This window comes from Mesoplodon mirus (assembly GCF_964341445.2).
Source record: "Mesoplodon mirus genome assembly, chromosome: 3".
Lineage (NCBI taxonomy): Eukaryota > Metazoa > Chordata > Mammalia > Artiodactyla > Ziphiidae > Mesoplodon > Mesoplodon mirus.
In genome coordinates, this window is record NC_138978.1 from 87,010,016 (window position 1) to 87,024,614 (window position 14,599).

The 14,599-nt window shown below is 33.9% G+C and overlaps 1 protein-coding gene across 1 annotated transcript in view; it reads right to left on the bottom strand.

Moving 5' to 3' along the window:
* The window catches only part of HFM1 (helicase for meiosis 1), a 133,357-nt gene that overhangs the window by 81,903 nt on the left and 36,855 nt on the right, over positions 1-14,599 (bottom strand). Inside the window, exons 13-19 of the mRNA XM_082615146.1 lie at positions 13,162-13,205; positions 12,953-13,054; positions 12,421-12,566; positions 11,404-11,498; positions 10,639-10,772; positions 9,803-9,850; positions 5,059-5,139 (exon numbers count right to left, since the gene is read on the bottom strand). Coding sequence (XP_082471272.1) covers positions 5,059-5,139; positions 9,803-9,850; positions 10,639-10,772; positions 11,404-11,498; positions 12,421-12,566; positions 12,953-13,054; positions 13,162-13,205 — 650 coding nt within the window. The remainder of the gene's footprint in view (positions 1-5,058; positions 5,140-9,802; positions 9,851-10,638; positions 10,773-11,403; positions 11,499-12,420; positions 12,567-12,952; positions 13,055-13,161; positions 13,206-14,599) is intronic.

The following is a 14,599-nucleotide window of genomic DNA, read 5'->3' on the forward strand; positions in this document are numbered from 1 at the left end:
GAAGAAGAAGAGAAAAAGAAAGGGACTGAGAAAATATTTGAAGAGATTATAGTTGAAAACTTCCCTAATATGGGAAAGGAAATAGTTAATCAAGTCCAGGAGGCACAGAGAGTCCCATACAGAATAAATCCAAGGAGAAATACGCCAAGACACATATTAATCAAACTGTCAAAAATTAAACACAAAGAAATCATATTAAAAGCAGCAAGGGAAAAACAACAAATAACACACAAGGGAATCCACATCAGGTTAACAGCTGATCTCTCAGCAGAAACTCTACAAGCCAGAAGGGAGTGGCAGGACATAATTAAAGTGATGAAGGAGAGAAACCTGCAACCAAGATTACTCTACCCAGCAAGGATCTCATTCAGATTTGATGGAGAAATTAAAACGTTTACAGACAAGCAAAAGCTGAGAGAGTTCAGCACCACCAAACCAGCTTTACAACAAATGCTAAAGGAACTTCTCTAGGCAAGAAACACAACAGAAGGAATATACCTACAATAATGAACCCAAAACAATTAAGGAAATGGGAATAGGAACATACATATCAATAATTACCTTAAATGTAAATGGACTAAATGCTCCCACCAAAAGACACAGATTGGCTGAATGGATACAAAAACAAGACCCATATATATGCTGTCTACAACAGACCCACTTCAGACCTAGAGACACATACAGATTGAAAGTAAGGGGATGGAAAAAGATATTCCATGCAACTGGAAATCAAAAGAAAGCTGGAGTAGCAATTCTTATATCAGACAAAATAGACTTTAAAATAAAGACTATTAGAAGAGACAAAGAAGGACACTACATAATGATAAAGGGATCGATCCAAGAAGAAGATATAACAATTGTAAATATTTATGCACCCAACATAGGAGCACCTCAATACATAAGGCAAATACTAACAGCCATAAAAGGGGAAATCGACAGTAACACAATCATAGTAGGGGGCTTTAACACCCCACTTTCACCAATGGACAGATCATCCAAAATGAAAATAAATAAGGAAACACAAGCTTTAAATGATACATTAAACAAGATGGACTTAATTGATATTTATAGGACATTCCATCCAAAAACAATAGAATACACATTTTTCTCAAGTGCTCATGGACCATTCTCCAGGATAGATCATATCTTGGGTCACAAATCAAGCCTTGGTAAATTTAAGAAAATTGAAATTGTATCAAGTATCTTTTCTGACCACAATGCTATGAGACTAGACATCAATAACAGGAAAAGATCTGTAAAAAATACAAACACATGGAGGCTAAACAATACACTACTCAATAACGAAGTGATCACTGAAGAAATCAAAGAGGAAATTAAAAAATACCTAGAAACAAATGACAATGGAGACACGACGACCCAAAACCTATGGGACGCAGCAAAAGCAGTTCTAAGGGGGAAGTTTATAGCAATACAATCCCACCTTAAGAAACAGGAAACATCTCGAGCAAACAAGCTGACCCTGCACCTAAAGCAATTAGAAAAAGAAGAACAAAAAACCCCCAAAGCTAACAGAAGGAAAGAAATCATAAAGATCAGATCAGAAATAAATGAAAAAGAAATGAAGGAAACGATAGCAAAGATCAATAAAACTAAAAGCTGGTTCTTTGAGAAGATAAACAAAATAGACAAACCATTAGCCAGACTCATCAAGAAAAAAAGGGAGAAGACTCAAATCAATAGAATTAGAAATGAAAAAGGAGAAGTAACAACTGACACTGCAGAAATACAAAAGATCATGAGAGATTACTACAAGCAACTCTATGCCAATAAAATGGACAACCTGAAAGAAATGGACAAATTCTTAGAAATGCACAACCTGCCAAGACTGAATCAGGAAGAAATAGAAAATATGAATAGACCAATCACAAGCACTGAAATTGAAACTGTGATTAAAAATCTTCCAACACACAAAAGCCCAGGACCACATGGCTTCACAGGCGAATTCTATCAAACATTTAGAGAAGAGCTAACACCCATCCTTCTCAAACTCTTCCAAACAATTTCAGAGGAAGGAACACTCCCAAACTCATTCTATGAGGCCAGCATCACCTTGATACCAAAACCAGACAAGGATGTCACAAAGAAAGAAAACTACAGGCCAATATCACTGATGAACATAGATGCAAAAATCCTCAACAAAATACTAGCAAACAGAATCCAACAGCACATTAAAAGGATCATACACCATGATCAAGTGGGGTTTATTCCAGGAATGCAAGGATTCTTCAATATACGCAAATCAATCAATGTGATACACCATATTAACAAGTTGAAGGAGAAAAACCATATGATCATCTCAATAGATGCAGAGAAAGCTTTCGACAAAATTCAACACCCATTTATGATAAAAACCCTCCAGAAAGTAGGCATAGAGGGAACTTTCCTCAACATAATAAAGGCCATATATGACAAACCCACAGCCAACATTGTCCTCAATGGTGAAAAACTGAAACCATTCCCACTAAGATCAGGAACAAGACAAGGCTGCCCACTCTCACCACTCTTATTCAACTTAGTTTTGGAAGTTTTAGCCACAGCAATCAGAGAAGAAAAGGAAATAAAAGGAATCCAAATTGGAAAAGAAGAAGTAAAGCTGTCACTGTTTGCAGATGACATGATACTATACATAGAGAATCCTAAAGATGCTACCAGAAAACTACTAGAGCTAATCAATGAATTTGGTAAAGTAGCAGGATACAAAATTAATGCACAGAAATCTCTGGCATTCCTGTACACTAATGATGAAAAATCTGAAAATGAAATCAAGAAAACACTCCCATTTACCATTGCAACAAAAAGAATAAAATATCTAGGAATAAACCTACCTAAGGAGACAAAAGACCTATATGCAGAAAATTATAAGACACTGATGAAAGAAATTAAAGTTGATACAAATAGATGGACAGATATACCATGTTCCTGGATTGGAAGAATCAATATTGTGAAAATGACTCTACTACCCAAAGCAATCTACAGATTCAATGCAATCCCTATCAAACTACCACTGGCATTTTTCACAGAACTAGAACAAAAAATTTCAAAATTTGTTTGTAAACACAAAAGACCCCGAATAGCCAAAGCAATCCTGAGAACGAAAAATGGAGCTGGCGGAATCAGGCTCCCTGACTTCAGACTATATTACAAAGCTACAGTAATCAAGACAGTGTGGTACTGGCACAAAAACAGAAAGATAGTTCAATGGAACAGGATAGAAAGCCCAGAGATAAACCCACACATATATGGTCAACTTATCTTTGATAAAGGAGGCAGGAATGTACAGTGGAGAAAGGACAGCCTCTTTAATAAGTGGTGCTGGGAAAACTGGATAGGGACATGTAAAAGTATGAGATTAGATCATTCCCTAACACCATACACAAAAATAAGCTCAAAATGGATTAAAGACCTAAATGTAAGGCAAGAAACTATCAAACTCTTAGAGGAAAACATAAGCAGAACACTCTATGACATAAATCACAGCAAGATCCTTTTGGACCCACCTCCTAGAGAAATGGAAATAAAAACAAAGATAAACAAATGGGACCTAATGAAACTTCAAAGGTTTTGCACAGCAAAGGAAACCATAAACAAGACCAAAAGACAACCCTCAGAATGGGAGAAAATATTTGCAAATGAAGCAACTGACAAAGGATTAATCTCCAAAATTTATAAGCAGCTCATGCAGCTCAATAGCAAAAAAACAAACAACCCAATCCAAAAATGGGCAGAAGACTTAAGTAGGCATTTCTCCAAAGAAGATATACAGACTGCCAACAAACACATGAAAGAATGCTCAACATCATTAATCATTAGAGAAATGCAAATCAAAACTACAATGAGATATCATCTCACACCAGTCAGAATGGCCATCATCAAGAAATCTAGAAACAATAAATGCTGGAGAGGGTGTGGAGAAAAGGGAATACTGTTGCACTGCTGGTGGGAATGTGAATTGGTACAGCCACTATGGAGAACGGTATGGAGGTTCCTTAAAAAACTACAAATAGAACTACCATATGACCCAGCAATCCCACTACTGGGCATATACCCTGAGAAAACCATAATTCAAAAAGAGACATGTACCAAAATGTTCATTGCAGCTCTATTCACAATAGCCCGGAGCTGGAAACAACCTAAGTGTCCATTATCGGATGAATAAATAAAGAAGATGTGGCACATATATACAATGGAATATTACTCAGCCATAAAAAGAAATGAAACTGAGCTATTTGTAATGAGGTGGATAGACCTAGAGTCTGTCATACAGAGTGAAGTAAGTCAGAAAGAGAAAGACAAATACCGTATGCTAACACATATTTATGGAATTTAAAAAAAAATGTCATGAAGAACCTAGGGGTAAAACGGGAATAAAAACACAGACCTACTTGTGAATGAACTTGAGGATATGGGGAGGGGGAAGGGTAAGCTGTGACAAAGCGAAAGTGAGGCATGGACATATATACACTACCAAACATAAGGTAGATAGATAGTGGGAAGCAGCTGCAGAGCACAGGGAGATCAGCTCGGTGCTTTGTGACCGCCTGGAGGGGTGGGATGAGGAGGGTGGGAGGGAGGGAGATGCATGAGGGAAGGGATGTGGGAACAGATGTATATGTGTGACTGATTCGCTTTGTTATAAAGCAGAAACTAATAAAAAAAAATTTAAAAAAAAGAGAGAGACAGAGAGAAAAGGAGCCTAAGTAACCATCCAGATAAGCAGTGTTTGAATAATTAAGAATTGACAAAATGATAGCTACAAGAGTTATGACAGGACTGAAGCAACCCAAAGATTTGAGCATTTTAATCCTCTGCTAAAAGTCACCAGAGTTAGCAAACACAAATTCCATGCCTGTCAAAAGAAGCTCTATAATTTCAGAAATAGGACTCGTATAAATTGATCATGCTAATAATGATGATACCCTATTGAGAACTGAAACCACAATTTAATTTTACCATCATTTAAATTTTAGTAGAAAAAAATTTTTAATTTAGCCTTAAGTAAGCAATTGTTAAATTTACTAACAATGATGGAAAAATTACCAGTTGGTCTGAAATTAACATCTTCATCCATCTTTATCAGGTCCAGAGATGATAAATCATTCAGATTCTTCAAACATAATTCTGTTCAATTATAGAAAACACATTTTTTACTTTAGTAAAATAAAGAAGCAACACAAAATAGAATTTATTATAGAATATCCTGAAGGTGTATTTCTGTGTAATTGTTCTGGGAAGAACTGTATTTCCTATTTAAGTGGTTAAAAAAAAAAACTCATTTAAACAAAAGAGCTGACTAATATGCTGAAACATTTTTCTAACAGTAAAGATAATACAAATAATAAAAATAACACTCAAGTGATAACATTTACAACTTGGAGCTTTTAAAATGATATATTTGTACTATCTCATTTAATCCTCAAAACACAACATGGCAGGTATTAATATTATTTCATATACCAGTTAGGAAATTAAAGAATAGAGAAGCTAAGTGACTTGCTCCAGGTCTAAATAACTGTTTTGCCATTTGACTTCCAATATGGCAGTAGTTTTTCTTTTTAAAAAAGCTTTAAGATATATACACACAAAGTATAAAGAGTCAAATAGTTCTACAGAAATTGTTCAAAAAACACCAGTCTTTCCCCTCCTCGTTTGCCACACTCTCTTAAGGTAACCATTATGACTATTTTAGCTGATGTTTCTAGTATTTACTTCAGCATCTCTGAATATGACACTATTGCACCTGGAAGGAACCTCTAAATAGGAAGCAATGCAAGTTCACTCTCACTGATTGATGGGGATCAGAGCAATTGTAGTAACCTGTTGCATTCAGTGTTCTCTCTGTTCCCTGCTATAAAGACACAGACCTACTAGAGAATGGACTTGAGGATATGGGGAGGGGGAAGGGTAAGCTGTGACAAAGTGAGAGAGTGGCATGGACATATATACACTACCAAACGTAAAATAGCTAGCTAGTGGGAAGCAGCCACATAGCACAGGGAGATCAGCTCGGTGCTTTGTGACCACCTAGAGGGGTGGGATAGGGAGGGTGGGAGGGAGGGAGACACAAGAGGGAAGAGATATGGGAACATATGTATATGTATAACTGATTCACTTTGTTATACAGCAGAAACTAACACATCATTGTAAAGCAATTATACTCCAATAAAGATGTTAAAAAAAAAAAAAGCCTAGGAGATTGGAGGCAGTTAACAGCAGAGAGTGGGAATACCACAACCTATTCAATGTTACATAGAAGAGCCATTCACAAAAACATAGCCTTTAGAAAGCAGGATTCTTTGAAAAATACTTTAGTTTAAGCAACATTGCTAAGGCAGCTTGATAGTTTTAAGTATTTGGTTAAGTAAGGCTTTTGAAGTCTGCTAATTTTCTTAATTACCCCCTATTAAATTAACATTCAGTGGCCATCAACAAAAGTCTACACATGATAAATGCTGGAGAGGGTGTGGAGAAAAAGGAACCTTCCTACACTGTTGGTGGGAATGTAAATTGGTACAGCCACTAAGGAGAACAGTATGGAGGTTCTTTAAAAAACTAAAAATAGAGTTAGCATATGATCCTGCCATCCCACTCCTGGGCATATATCCAGAGAAAACTAAAATTTGAAAAGATACATGCACCCCAATGTTCATTGCAGCACTATTTACAATAGTCAAGACATGGAAGCAACCTAAATGTCCATCAACAGATGAGTGGATAAAGAAGATGTGATATATATATATATATATATATATATATATATATATATATATATACACACATAATAGAATATTACTCAGACATAAAAAAGAATGAAATAATGCTATTTGTGGCAACATGGATGGATGGATGGATGGACCCAGAGATTATCATACTAAGTGAAGTAAGCAAGACAGAGAAAGACAAATATCACGATATCACTTATATGTAGAATCTAAAAAAAAAAAATAATACAAATGAACTTATTTACAAAACAGGAAGAGACTCACAGACATAGAAAACAAACTTGTGGTTACCAAAGGGGAAAGAGGGGGAGGGATAAATTAGGAGGTTGGGATTAACATGTACACACTACTATATATAAAATAGATAACCAACAAGGACCTGCTGTATAAGCACAGGAAACTATACTCAATATTTTGTAATAATCTATAAGGGAAAAGAATCTGAAAAAATATATACATATATATAAAACTGAATCACTATACTGTACACCTGAAACTAACACGACATTGTAAATCGACTACACTTTAAAAAAAAGCCAATGCTCTCAAGTTTCAACTTCAAAAAAATTAATATTCAGTAAGTTAATCAAACAAAAATGCTTATTATATGCTGAGCACTATTCTAAGCTTAAAGTTTATAGTAGTGAACAAGGCAAGGTTCTTCCTCTATAAAACTTATATTTTACTGAAGAAAGCAATCAATAACAAATAAATAATATAATTTCAGGTATTGAAAAGTATTACAAAGGAGGGAGAGATTGGGATTGACATGTACACACCACTATATTTAAAACAGATAACCAGCAAGGACCTACTGTATAGCACAAGGAACTTTGCTCAATATTCTATAATAACCTAAATGGGAAAAGAATTTGAAAAATAATAGATACATGTATATGTATAACTGAACCACTGTGCTGTACGCCTGAAACTAACACAACATTGTTACTCAACTATACTCCAATATAAAATAAAAACTTTTTAAAAAGAAAGGTATTATGAAGGAAAATAAAGCTGAGAAAGTAACTAAAGAATAACAGAGTTTTTTAAGCTTTTATTTAATTAAGCTCATGTGTATTTCAGATACACAGCTTATAATTTCTGATTAAAGTAAGGATGTAGTCATCCTAATTTTCAACAAAAACACATCACCTTTTCCAAGAGCAGGAAAACAGCAGTAACAGTATGGAAATTGTTTTTCCTTTGTCTCTGTAAATGTGGATTTAAATAAGGTAGTCCAGGAAGGTCTCTCTGAGGAGTTGATATGTAAACAAAGACCTGAATGAAATGAAGGTTCAGGCCATGTAAAATATGCAAGAAGTGTTTCAGGAATAAAGAGAGTGCAAGGACCTGAAGTGTGAACAAGCTTGATGTGGTTAAGGAACAGCAAGATAGCCAATTTGGACAGAGTGGAATAAATGAGGAGAAAGTAACAAGAGATGAAGTTAGAGAAATAGGCATGGGGATACCAAATAGGACTTTGTGGGTTCTGGTGAAAGTTTGCATTTTATTCTAAGAGTGATGGGAGAGCTACTGGAGGATACTGAGTAAGAAAGTATAACCAAATTTAGGAAACAGCATATTCTATGCTAAAGACCCTTCCTAAGAAATTTAAGGCAGACCTCTAAGCAAACCAAAACATTCTATCCAGTTATATAATAAATTTGGCTATTCTTTATAGGCAAAACTTAGCCACCTATAATAACTGAAAATAAGACAAATATGAACGTTAAGAACATTTAAGAAAAGTTAAATCTTTTTTTTTTTTTTTTTTTTGTGGTATGCGGGCCTCTCACTGTTGTGGCCTCTCCCGTTGCGGAGCACAGGCTCCGGACGCGCAGGCTCAGTGGCCATTGCTCATGGGCCCAGCCGCTCCACGGCATGTGGGATCTTCCCAGACCGGGGCACGAACCCGTGTCCCCTGCATCGGCAGGTGGACTCTCAACCACTGCGCCACCAGGGAAGCCCCGAAAAGTTAAATCTTTACAGTTACCAGAATATAGCAAGATATTTCTTGGTCTGTCTCATTTTGTGTATTTGATCATTATGATAAAAAATATGTGCTTTTAAAACTCCATTACAAATTTGGTCAATACATAAAGAATAATACAACTATATTATAGATCTGTTTCTCAACAGCTGCATCATGAACATAAGCTATTGCTAATCACCATTTTTTTTGTTTTTTTTGCAGTACGTGGGTCTCTCACTGTTGTGGCCTCTCCCGTTGCGGAGCACAGGCTCCGGACGCGCAGGCTCAGTGGCCATGGCTCATGGGCCTAGCCGCTGTGCGGCATGTGGGATCTTCCTGGACTGGGGCACGAACCCATGTCCCCTGCATTGGTAGGCGGACTCTCAACCACTGCGCCACCAGGGAAGCCCCTAATCAGCATGTTTTAACAATATATTTATTCTTTAAGAAAGACAATTTTACTGCTTCATCCTTATCTCTGCATTTTTATTTGCCATATGTGTATATCCAAGTAGAGAATAAATTAAAATTGGCTAAATATTTTTAGGGATCTAACATATTTTCTTTTCCTGGAAGACAGTCTCAATACAATGAAGAGACAGCAATTTCTACTCCTAATAAATGCTTAACAATCTTTTGATATTTTAAAAGATAGGTAATGAAATACTGAGTGATTAACTGAAAACCAAAACTGAGGTTTGATAGGAATACTTCATTAGCACAGATTAGGATAAGAAGCCCATAATCAAGCTTGGCTTATATTTTCAATTAAAATTAAACTAGAAAAGGAACATAAAGAGTTGAGTATCTATAGGCAACATTTCCAAAGACCAGGATCATTTTAAAAATAAAAACAAACCAAGTTAGCATGTTATACAAAGGAAGACATTCTGATAGAATTAATAAATAGATTAATACAGAGAAAACAACACGTGCTTTATTTACCTGTGAAAAAGAAATCCATATTTTCTTTTCTGCAAACAAGGTTACTTTAAAAAATACTTTACCAGAGCCTTTTTACTTTCATAATAACTAGACTTTTTCATTAAAATTTATAGAATATAATTTTTTAGAAGGAAATGCATCTAACCTTGTAATTTTGATTCAATTCCATCTTTGCTCAATCCAGATGCAAAACCTATGTAAGTTATGACAATTTATTAAAAATAAAATAGAATGAGATGAATTCATCTTTATAGGCTCACTTTATACCCCAGTTAACTAGAAAAGAGTAATCTAACTCAATCTTAAATAGAAGAAAAAAGTAGCTTAAAGTTAAAGCAAGGCTTAAACATCTATAGAAAATAACCACTGTTGTGAAATCCTTTCAATATCAATTGGCTATCTCTTGTTCATTTTATTGTTTAACAGTGACCAGGAATACTACATGTATTTTTTTTCCTTAGAGGTCTGAAAGTTTTGAACCTGTGTGTATTAGAATGGTATTATAACACATCAGGTTTTAATTTGATATTCTGCAATCCCAAGCATTTTTATTTTCTAACCTGTACCACATGAAAGAACCCTCTAGAAGCAACATAACCATATGTGTGCTAGCTTTAGAAGAAAATTCCAGCAGCAACAGTATTACTATATACTTTGAACACCAGTTCAGACAAAATTCAAAACTTCTTTTTGACTTTAACTTATTTTAAATAATTTTAGGCATTTTAAAAATTTTTATTGATAATATTTTTCTAAAAGATCTATTTTTAATGGTGTTGATTTCAAGCCTTATTAAAAGACTAGAAGTAAAACAGATAAAGATTTCTCATGTTTCTCTACTCTTGCTCTAACTGTATTTGTTATAATTGTTTTTACTTCTGCTAACTATTAGTTTCTATCATCTATTCTGTGACTTATTAGTATAAAGTAGGCCCAATTGAGTTGATAAAATTACTACTCTTCAAAATCAAAGTAACAAACCATAATGAGATGGATTTTTCAAGGCTCTGATATAAAGCAAGGTTGATCGTATCCATTCCAAAGCAACATTCACATCTGTGATGGTATGCAATACTATCTCCGCATTTAAATGCTCAATAAGATGTCTGTGCAAACTAATGGAAAAAAAAACTTTTCATTAGTAATATATATTTCAGTGCCATACAACTCTTACTTGTTTAGAATAATATTTGAATAATTCAATAATATAATTGAATAATATTGTTACTTTAATAATTCATGAAAGTTAACTGAATTTTCAAAAATATGACAAAACCTAAAAAATGTCAGTTTAACTTTTAAAATGATTATAGATTTCTCTCTACTCCATGGATCTAGAAGACATTATTGCTTAAAAAATGGGTGGGGAGTGGATTACATGCTATTTTCCCCAAAAGTATTATAATCAAACACTTTACTAAAAGGTCTCAGGTTGCCTGTCTCCTACTATTATGCAAATTTTAAAGATGTAAAAAGATGTGCAAATTACATTCCTCCCATTACTAATTTGGCCTTTTATAACAAGGATACATGCAACTGCATGCTAAGAAGCATTGCTGAACAAAGATATTACACTGTCTCTTTTTTAACTATTAAATTTCTTAAAAGTACACAAACTTTCTAATTAGATTATTGAAAAGTTTCAAGAAAATGGCCTTAGAAAATTCCCTAATATATTAAAAGGAAAAATAGAGCCTATATTAACATTAACATATTAACATCTTTTAGGAATATTTTCCATATTACCTGCTTTCTACAGTGTCACTACAAGCTAGCATCTGAATATACTTCTCTTTTGTACTTAACCGAGTCATAATAACTGCAGTAGCTGTAGTGTCAAACTGGAAGAAAAAAAAAAAAAAGAAAGAAAAAAGAGAAATTTAGTAAAGAAAAGCACATGTTGATACCAGTCTTCTTCAATAACTCAAGATTTTCATTTTATATTAAACAACAGGTCAAAAAGGCCTTAAAAATGTTTCTGAATTTGAATGTTAACTGAAAATTTGACTTAAAAACCTTCCAAGAGTATAGATGTAAAGTACCACTTTGGTTTCAATGTAACATAATTTTGGCAGTAGTAAAATCAAAACAAACTTAGGTAACTGGTTAAAAGCTGTAAGATTCGGTGCAATTTACATATAATCTAGTTTATCCTATAATAATTATAAATTTGTATGACACAATATTTTGATATTCTTTGAAAAGATATTCTTCCTAAATTTTCCCTTAGTACCTATATGAATGACTTCTTTATTCAAGAATTTGTCAGATTAGGCCATGTTTTGTAATGTGTATGGGCTGATTTTTAATTGTCACAATATCTTGGGACCACTATTGGCATTTTGTGCTAGGATCCAGGGACGGTACATGTTCTGGTGTGTATAACAGCCCTACACAATGAAAAACTGTCCCATCCAAAATGCCAATAGCATCCCTATTCAGAATAAAAGACAAACAAAAAGTACTCAAAACCAAAAAAACCCTTTAACAGCATACACATTAATAAACCCAACCATTTAACAACCCAACCATTCATCAACCAATGGGAGCTTAAAGGGAATGAAGGGAGTATGTCTCCTTTGGTGAGACTTGTTTTACTTCTACTCCTCCATTAAAGTAAATTTTCTTAGTTACATTTATGCTTAAACCTAATCTAAACGTGAAATGTTAATCTTTTGTTTAACAAAAAATACACAATTTTTTTTTTTTGCTTTTTATCTTGTCTTTAAAATAAATTACAAAAAGTGAAACACTGTCACTTACTTGAGGTCGACCAGCTCTACCAATCATCTGTAGAATATCTGTTTCACTGTACTCTTCAAACATTCCTCCAGCATAATGCATTGTAGATTTTATAACTACTAGGTGAGCAGGCAAATTTACTCCCATGGCTAAGGTACTGGTAGTAACTGCATCAAATTAAGGAATATTATTTTTAAGTCATATAACTTTATTGCTTCAAGTAAACATTTTCTTATAAAAGATATATTCTTATAAATGTAATAAAACTCATATATAGGAAATTTACAATAAAAAGGAAAAAGAAAACAACATTACAATGTAAAATAATATATCTTAAAACCAAAAAGCTACTAATTCTTACTTTTCAAATTGCACTATGTTCAGTAAGATGATAAAGAACTAAAATTGCCAGAGAGTTTACTATAGCATATATATGTATGGATAGTTATATAATTTCAGATTCTTGGAAGAAAAGCAGAAATAAGTCAGAATACCTGAGCTTTTTCTTTTTCCAAAAGGTCTTATAATATTCACAAGAATATGTTTTACTTACAGAGAACTGGTAGATCTCCAACAGTAAAAGCTCCTTCAACTACTTTTCTATCTGACAGCTCCATACCAGCATGATGATAAGCAACACCACGTATTAAGATATCTATAAAAGAAATATATCATCTGTTATGTACTGTTGATATTTCATCAGTAATTGGCTCTTTTTATCTAAAGCTGAAAATACTATTCAAAAATTATCTCTAAACCTACCTCTCAGTTTTGAATCTCTTATGGAATATGCACACTTATGTAACCTATTTTAAAAAACACAAAATTATTGAGTTATTCCCATTAACATCAAAACTCTTAGTGTATTAGTTAATTATTTTGAAGATTACAGATATCAAAATATTTTCACATCATTTTCTGAAAACCATCTTTAAGAAGCAGAGAATATCTAACTTTCATACTGAGAAGTTCCTAATTTTATAACTAAGAAAAAAAAACTGTAATAATCCAATTTTAAAAAGGGCAGAGGACCTGAATAGACATTTTTTTCAAAGATGACATCCAAATGGACAGCAGAACAAAAGGTACTCAACATCACTAATCATCAGGTAAATGGAAATCAAAACCACAATGAGATATACCCTCACACCTGTCAGAATGGCTATTATCAAAAAGATAACAAATAAGTGTTGGTGAGGATGTGGAGAAAAGGAAACCCTCATGCACTATTGGTGGGAATGTAAATTAATGCAGCCACTATGGAAAACAATATGGAGATTCCACAAAAATTTTAAAATAGAACTACCGTATGATCCAGCAATTTCACTCCTAGGTATTTATCCAACAAAAACAAAACCACCAATTCAAAAAGACATATACACCCCTATGTTCATTGCAGCATTATTTACAATAGCCATTATATGGAAGCAACCTAAGTGTCCAACAATAGATGAATGGATAAAGCAGATGTGGTACTTGTGTGTGTGTGTGTGTGTGTGTATAAAATATTACTCAGCCATAAAAAAGAATGAAATCTTGCCATTTATGACAATTGGATGAACCTACAGGGTATTATGCTAAGTGAGATAAGTCAGACAGAGAAAGACAAATAAGTGAAATAAGTCAGACAGAGAAAGACAAATACCATATGATTTCACTCATGTGGAATCTAAAAAACAAATGAACAAACATAAAATAAAAACAGAGTCATAGATACAGAAAACAAACAGGTGGTTGCCAGAGGGGAGAGAGGCGGGTGGAGGAAAGAAATGGGTGAGGGACATTAAAAGGAACAAACTTCCAGTTATGAAATAAATGAGTCATGGGTACAAAATGTAGAGTGTGGGAATATAGTCAATAATTATGTAATATCTTGCATAGTGACAGACTGTAACTAGACTTATCATGGTGATCATTTTGAAATGTATGGAAATACTAAATCACTGTGTTGTGTAATAGGTACTAACACAGTGTTGCAGGTCAATTATACTTCAAAAACGAACAAATTCATGGAAAAAGAGATTAGATTTGTTGAGAGGTTGGGGGTGGGGAGGGGCAACTGGATGAAGGAGTCAAAAGGCACAAACTTCCAGTTATAAGATAAATAGGTACTAGGGATATAACGTACAACATGATAAATATAATTAACACTGCTGCATGTTAAATATAAAAGTTGTTAAAAAAGTAAATCCTAACAGTT